The sequence below is a fragment of the Melanotaenia boesemani genome, chromosome 16 (assembly GCF_017639745.1).
Source record: "Melanotaenia boesemani isolate fMelBoe1 chromosome 16, fMelBoe1.pri, whole genome shotgun sequence".
Classification (NCBI taxonomy): Eukaryota; Metazoa; Chordata; class Actinopteri; order Atheriniformes; family Melanotaeniidae; genus Melanotaenia; species Melanotaenia boesemani.
Window position 1 is genome coordinate 26,001,885 of NC_055697.1, and position 8,397 is coordinate 26,010,281.

Sequence of the window (8,397 nt, forward strand, 5' to 3'; positions counted from 1 at the left end):
CAGCCAACTGCTCCACCTGTACAGAAACACAAAAGACAATTTCTTACGGCTTCTACAAGAAAGCAAAGCTGGCAATCATCAGGACCTTCTAAAATAAATAAATAACCAAAACACCAACAACAAAAAAGATTTAAAAAAAAAGTAAAACAAAAAAAAACAAAAAAAAAACAAACATGTATTACAACAACAACCAAAGTACCAGAAACACACAACAAAACCTTAACAAAAGTAGTTCTTAGTGTATAAATCCACTGGACGACTCAGTGACTGTGTCAGCATGCAGAGTATGAGGAATGAGGAGTGATCAGAGACGAGTGTGATTGTGCAAATACGACTACGCCTCTATGGTCTGGCCATCCAGCGTGGCCAGGGCAAAGGGCCCAGGGCCCCAAGAGCCTGTAAAAATTAAAATCTTACTAGGCAAATATTCTTCAAAACTGTGGCAAAACAGTAGTTCATCCTGTCTCAATAAAGGAAAGGATTGTTTCCAGTATTTCACAAACTGCCTCATAATAGACGATCCCAGCATTGTTTAACCATCATGTGAACATTAAATCAGCTGCAATATCTTTATGTAACATCAGCAGCCAACAGCACTTCCTGGTTAATGTAGGTAGCAGTTGTTGTGACCCTCTTAAAACCCTCACTTTTGGCTATTGGTAACAAAAGACTCTTTGAGGTCATTTATTTATTTCTTTTAGAAATTTATAAATTTATTTCAACTGACAAGACTACACAATTTATAAAATGCTCTCAGAGAAACTACTGGCTCGCCCAGTCCTTTATATAAGAGCTAGACCCTTAGACCATACAAGACCGGCCACATTGTCAGATTTTTACTACGCAATTATCATAGGTCAAATCATTAATAATAATTATGTTACCAGGTTATTAATAAGAAAAATTCTAATCAAGATATTATATGTGTGATATCATCATACTAGCAATATTTAATTCCGCTAATAATCCTTTACATCAGCATATCATGGCACGACTAGGCCATGCACATAAGGTACATAGGGAGCAGGATGGGATTTACTGTTTTATTAACAGGATTTAGAACCTGCTATTATAATCTAGTTTCTTACATCATTTGAGCTACAATCACCCCTGGCTGAGCCAGGAATTTTTTCTTCACAAAACTGGGAACTTTTGAATAGATGGAATGAAGCAGTCTAGTTTAGTTTTTGTCATTACATGAAATGTGGTCAGCGGAGAAAACCAGCTGTTGCAGACAGAAAGGAGAAGATGATAGTATAAAATAAAAAACTTCCTGTGACCAACATAGTTGATGTCGAAGCAAGATAAAAACGAAGATGAATTTGTAACATTATTTTCAGTTTTTGTATAGATCGATCAGCAGCAAGTTATTATGTATATATCCTTATCAAGCAGCTTTAACTCATACATTTCCTCTTTTCACTGGGCCACACATCTTGAATATCTCCTCCACTTGCACTCATATAACCATGATGACAGGATGAGACAGGAGGTGTCCAGGCCTACCTATTAACTGTTGCCCACAGAGGATGACCCCCAGTGTGCCTGTCTAAAATCTGCCTGTCTGACCGCTGTGTGGCAGCGGACCGACTGTCTTGTGTCTGGCCAAGGTTTTAGTTGGAGTGGAGCCCCAACTGCCTTTAGCGGAAATGGGACAGGATACTATTCACACATACACACATGTGCTTGTGGAATAGAAATAAGGAAAGGTGGAATGTGGGGAAAGTGTGGTTGAGGGATAGAGGACAGGTTGCTGTAGGTGGAAATAGAGCAAAGATGAGGTGGAGGGGGTGGCTATTAAATGGAACGGCCAAAAAAGGTGATACTTGGTGGTTACTGTGTGCAAAGTTCTGGAGGCCTGATATCAAGTTGCAGCACAGACTTTATGTCAAGCCTGAAAAATCCCTCTTTATCCTGTTAAAGGATGTTGAGTTTCCCCTGTTCAGCCAAAGTGCCGTTTCTTTTTTTTTTTTTTTTTTTTTTTTTGTTTCAAATTGTTATTACAACACAAAGTTAGTAATGAAAATACCAGTTATCTTCCTGATCTTAACTCAACTGCATGCTCATTTAGGAGGTTATGCTTAAACTTCTAGATATTCCTAACATTTTGTCCTTTCTGCTTTATCCATTAGTCTAAATGTTTCTGACTCAAATTAAATCCAGAATGGCTCATGCTGTATGTTCTTGGCTCAGCTGCAAGGAATTAAGGTGATCCAAGTCATATCTGCTTATGATGCAGATTGAATATAATTTAAGGTTTTGTGGTCACTGCAATGTGTTTGAATAACTACTACCAATACTTTATGAAAGATTAACATTTACCTTGCACACAACAACCCAAACATGGATAACAAGGCTTTAAAAACAACTCACACTTCCTGTTTTTCCAATCAGTGCTGAAGCAAGGCTTCCTGTTTTTGTTTGTCCAATCATGGTGTCCTCTTTTGCTAGCTATTTGATGTATCCAATCAAAAAGGCCTGCATCCTGTGTTTGTTTGTCCCCTCAGAACACCACAGACAGTTCATCCAATTCCTCCCAAAAAATGGACAGCTCTCTGCAGCCGCTCGAGTCCTCGCCCCTTCCTCAGAGACACAAGTACATGCCTGGACATCGCCATGACCTCCATGACTCCTACCGGCTCACAGACCACTACTACTTGGACCAGGTGAGAAAAGACTATCTGGTTATATCCTACATATAGAAAGTTTATTGTGATTTACTTCTCACCCAAACACCAGGCCCACAGTGGTGTTTAATTTTGATCTCTTTGTTTTTCTTTTCAGCCGTTGTCTCGGTTTCCACGCCATGTCACCTTCGAAGATGAGGAAATCGTCCGAATCAACCCCCGGGAGCGCACCTGGGAGCAGAAAACTGAGCGCCACCTTGGACGCCCGTCGGACCGCTCCTGGCTCACGGGCTACGAGGACTATCGCCATGCCAATATGCGTGTTAAATTCATCCCTGATGAATCTGAGTCCTACGTCCACTTTGACAAGACAGAGACACAAAAGCACGACTACACTTACCCACTGGCTCCAGTTCTGTCACCCTCAGACTCTGACCCCGCTCTTGGACCCTTGACCAGTAAGGGCCACAGTGGCTCTTATCACACAGGTTTCTCCTCAGTTGTCTCCAACCAGCCTCGCTCCTTTCTCCCAAGCTCCTCTCCATCCTCAAATGGTGGAAAAGGGAGGAAAGACAATGGAATAGAGCGTGCTCAGTGCGAGCACTGCGGCGAGGCCTTTTACATCTCTGACAACCGAAGAGGCCGGTGCCAGGACGCCCCGGACCCTGTGGGGACATGCATACGACAGGTCAGCTGCATGTGGCTGGCGGACACCATGCTCTACCACTGCATGTCTGACCCAGAAGGGGACTACTCAGACCCTTGCTCCTGTGACGGGGGCGAAGGCGGGGGCGGAGGCCGTCTTGGCACGCGCTGGTTAGCTCTGCTTGGCCTGTCTTTGGTGGCTCCCTGCCTCTGCCTCTACCCACCTCTCCATGCTTGCCACCGGGCAGGACTTACATGTGGCTGCTGCGGAGGCCGACACAAGGCCCTGAGCTGAGCAGCCGCTTGGAGCCCTCTCAGAGGAAACAAAAGAAAAAACCTAAACCCAACGCAAGCACAGGGAAAGGGAAGGATGGGGAAACACACACAGAGGGGACTAGTAGTCATGGCTGCTCGCTCTCTTGCCTTGGTTTCTCTGGTTTCTCTACAAATTCCAGACACTGAAATAAGCCAAAAAAGAAAAAAAAAACAGTTGGTGCATTTTCTGAACAGCCTGGGAAGATAAGCTCCCCCTCATGGCAGACAGATCTCTCAGCTCTCCACGTGGCCATTTCATGCTCTGTTTCTAATGAGAGAGCAGTCTTTTTCAGGGGGGCCTTTTTTATAGCTGACCTATATGTCATGTATCACATATGCAGGTACTTTATATTGTTATATTTGTACACTGACTCTGTGTCAAAGAACTTGAATTGTTTCTTTGTTGTATTTTTTTTCCTTTTATGTTTGTGTGGTCATTTTGTTTATATTCTATTCCAAAATCAGGCCCGTTCAACTCAGCTCCAGCTACAAGCGAATTCAGACACTACACTTGTGTGCGTGTGGATGTGTGTATGGATACTTACAGTGCCCGCTGAGGCCTTTGTTGTCTATACTAATTGTAGAACTCATTTATATAGCCTTCATAGCTCTCCACCGTCAACATCTTAGTTCACTGAAACAAGCGCAGTACTCATCTTAATCTTCTAATATTCCAAAGATTCGTGTTTTTATCCTATTTATTTTCACAATGAATTGATCCTCCAGCAAAGTGATGCAGGGTTGCAATTCACTCACTGAATCAGACATTGCCTCAAGTCGTGCTACAATATTTTTGCATCCCTTCCTCTTTCTCATTACTTCAAACAGTGCCTAGAAAATCCACCTTAACCAAGAAACCAAGTCTTAAATTTCCAGTCAGATTTTTTGGCTCATCTTACTTGGCAAACACTTGAAGTGACACGAGATTTTAAGGCTCTGATTTCCTTGTTCTTTGCAGAACCTCAACCAGCAGTTGTTAGTGTCATTTCAAGTACTGAAAAATCAATCAGATAACGTTAAAATTGGTGCCCATATGCCTTAAATAAATTTAAAAAAGTGGAGTTTCGTGCCAAGCTTCACCTGTCTCTCTGAAGATGTCTGCTGTACTGAAAAGTAGGAGCATGGTCACAGCTCCAAGCAATCAGCATAACCATGTACAGCCCAATTACACTTGATTTAAACTATTTTTGTAATAAAAATGAACTTTTAAGAGAATTTTCATTACGTGTGTAAACTGTGGACTTTAGTTAGCCTGCGACATACAATCAGCTCTCCTCTTTAAGCATCGCTCAAGTAGAGTGAGCCGGTCCCATGCGGAACAGCGAATTTTAAATGGTTTGGATGTATTGATTAGTTAGAAGCAATTTCCCAACAAAAGAACATAAAATATATAGATGTATGCTGGTGAAAATCTGACTTAATTTTAATTCTTTAAGATTATAAAAATAATTTGGATTGTCACTTTTTACCCTGTTGGGAAAATGGGATTATGAATGATTTTGGACATGTTTAATATTGGTTTTTCATTCGATTGAGGCTTGATTATGAAAGACAAGTCTAAAGGTCTCCCTGAAGTTGCAAAAAAAGTCAAGTCTGGCACGTTAGGAAATGCAGAAAGTTCAGATGAATGTCTAGTTACTTATTTTGTTGATCTGATGCAACATATGGTAAATGGGTCTAGAGGTTTTGTGAATATAGGAAACTGCTTGTGTGGGTTTATATACAAACAACAGAATTCAAATATTAATGGCTAAAAAACTTAGTAGCAGACATCTTAAATCATGTTGGTTTAATCTGTACAAAAACCAAAAAGTGTCCAATTATAGAAGGTTGTGTGTTAAACTGTTACTTTTCAAAAGTCTCTGGTTAGACATTTTTTCAGATAATATACACATAAAATAAGATGTGTAAGCTCAGTTTATAGAAGTGTTTATCTTTGTACAAACAAGCTCCCTCCTCTTGTTAATATCACTCATTCAAAAAAAAAAAAAGTCAGACTATTACTTTAAGGCCAAAATATGTTGAAACTTGAAAATGGGAGACCAACATGAGAGACAACTCGCTGAAACCACATGTGACCTGCGTGTGCTACTCATCTCAGCCCTACAGCATTTTTTCCCCCTCCATGCCAGATTTGGTACAACATCAGAAGCACAAAGAGTAAATTCAGATGCCTGACAACGGCTTGGTTGAATTCAGAAACAAACTGTTAAAATCTCTTTTGGGGTCGCGATGGATGTGTTGGCGTACAAACTCTGGCAAATGGAGGAAAACAAGAAAGCTGCCCCCACTTGCCATTTTGAGTGCCGCCACAGCCGCCCAATCACGCTCTCACACTGACAGTGCAACACTAAAACTGGCAATGGCTTTGGTGCTAAGCTTGGGTTATGGCCCTGTCTGGGATGTGACGGGGGAACACAATATGCTTTTTAAAGATGAAAAGAAGCAGGACCTCACCGGAATCCCTTTGGAGAAGACGAGGAGTCTGAAAAACATTTGAAAACCTGGAAACAAAAATTCATCCTTGATTGTTTTGCCAAGGAAATGTCCCTTACTGTAGAGGAAATACAGAATGCCTGAGGATGTCTGTTTCATGCATCCTGTCCCATGTACCCATTTGTATGTCCTTAGTTTGTGTGAGTGTATTTATGCCACATCCCAGCCCCCCTCCTCTTCCTCTGTCCTGCTCCTTGATCCAAAGCTACTGGGATCAACTGAACACACTTTTACATCCTGACACCTTTCTTGTAGAATCAGATCCTTTGATGTTGCCATGTGTCAGAGACAGGGCCCAATCAGATTGGAAAATGTGTGTGTGTGCGTGATTGTTTGTGTAAGTGTCAGCGTCTAATCTTTTATTTCCTATTCATCTGGTGTTTTAGAGTAATCTCACCTGTCAGAGCCATTTACAAGTGCCTGAATGCATCCTCTTTATCTCCTTGTCTATTTAAATCGAAAAGATTAGAGAAATCACTCTGTACTGAATTGGATCCATTTTTTTACACTTAGTATTTTTACCTCTGTAAAAACAAAAGAGCAAAAATTATATTATATATATCAAGTGTATGTTGTACATTTTTATTTCTATTTTTTTTATAACTGTTTCTAACATGTAAGATGGATGTAGCTCTTGCTTTCGAGAAGGAAAAGGAAGTACTTTGTAGATACTGAAGGGTGGCCAGGTCTGTAAGAAAACTAAAGTGAAATGTGTGTCTTACCTTCTGCCTCTAATAAAATGAGAGAACATAGTGAAACCGCAAGTGAGTTGCCACTTAATTTTAGTCTCGCCTTGGTACTTCCCTATATCTACAGCCCCAATGTAGTATTTGGAGTGTGTGAAATTAACCATTTAGTTACATCTATGTCTTCTTATAAGTGGTTTTAGTGTATACAGTTAAATTTATTTAAAGGGAAGAAAAATTAAAATGCACACAGATTGTGACAAATTGCAAAACAAAAGTTAAAAGTGAACCTTTAATCCTGCATATATTTGACCCATAACAACATTGGAGGTTTATTCTAAAATGTAAGCGATACAAGTTTGTGACCCTTTGATTTAAATCCTGAATTGACCTTCTAAAACCTGCCCCCATCTGAACCCTTTGTACTAAATGCTCTAATTTTATCCCGTTTCACTTTATCAGGGTTGTCCTTTGCAGAGGAAATGTTCACATATTGTACCATGATTTGATAGAGGTTTAGAGCTACACATACATCATCCCAAAAGGATATTCATATTCATTCTGTTTTGTTTTTTTTTTTTTTTTGTTTTTTTTGTAACTTTTAGGCAAGCCTTTATTTATTTCTCACCAGTAACACTGGTATAGTGATATTTACACATTGTAACAATTCTCATAATTATTCCCTTTACTATAAGCCCAAAAATATTCAAATATTTCTTGTGGGATCAATTAAGCAGGCAAGAAGAGACTCAGTGATTTTAGTCATGGACAGATGGTCTGTTGTTTTCCTTTAGAGTTTGCTGATATGGTTCAGAATTCATTGTTCTGTTCATAATAAGCCCCAACCATGATACCACCACCACCATGTTTTCATAGATGGGGTCATGCTGCGATGTGATGACATTTGCACAAGTATTAGATGGTGATGTGGTTGCACAAGTGTTAGATGGTAGTTGGGATAGTTTTGTGACCAGTATTAGGAAAAATTAAATGAAATACCTGTTTGAAAGCAAATCAAGAAGGTTAAAAAGCTTTGAGTTTTTCTGGTCATTACAACTAAGACACATCATTTGGTATCTATAAGATGATTTCTTTGAGTTTTGATCTTGCAACCCCTAGGCTCAGTTTTGAAAACATTCAGAAACTTGAGCATACTATGCAGAGGAAGAAAGGATGACTTCATGAGGAGGCCCAGAAGATAGAAAGCCAAAGTTTTTCACCATGTTTTGAAAACTTGAACAATTTGAGGCAAAGTTTTTAATGAAAGAAAGCACAAAGAAGAAAAACTCTGCCTAGTACACCCTGTCTTCTTCTCCTCAAGATGTCTTTCCCCAGCTGCCTCCCTCCACAGCGGGAACATGTGATAGCCATTGAGGACGTTGAGCTGTTTCACTTAGGATGTCTCTGGAAAAGCATGTGGGCGATAATGATGGAGCACAAGAGTGGGAGGGGGGAGGGAGACAGAAAAGAGAAAGAGGGTCCCTGAGGGCTTTTGGGGGCCTGTTAAGCAGCTCAACGGCTGCAAACAGCATCACAGTCCACATGTGCAAACATTTAAGATATCTGCTCATGTAATGGGGTCAGTGTGGCCTCTCTCTGGGTGCACAGAGCACCAGCGTTCACTTCCC

The 8,397-nt window shown here is 40.5% G+C and overlaps 1 protein-coding gene across 1 annotated transcript in view; it reads left to right on the forward strand.

Annotated features, from left to right (window-relative positions):
• Positions 1 to 6,841, forward strand: part of LOC121655648 (sprouty-related, EVH1 domain-containing protein 2-like) — a 28,346-nt gene extending 21,505 nt beyond the window's left edge. The window contains exons 5-6 of the mRNA XM_042010430.1: positions 2,508 to 2,666; positions 2,785 to 6,841. Coding sequence (XP_041866364.1) covers positions 2,508 to 2,666; positions 2,785 to 3,567 — 942 coding nt within the window. The 3' untranslated portion in view covers positions 3,568 to 6,841. The remainder of the gene's footprint in view (positions 1 to 2,507; positions 2,667 to 2,784) is intronic.
• Positions 6,842 to 8,397: the final 1,556 nt, after the last annotated feature.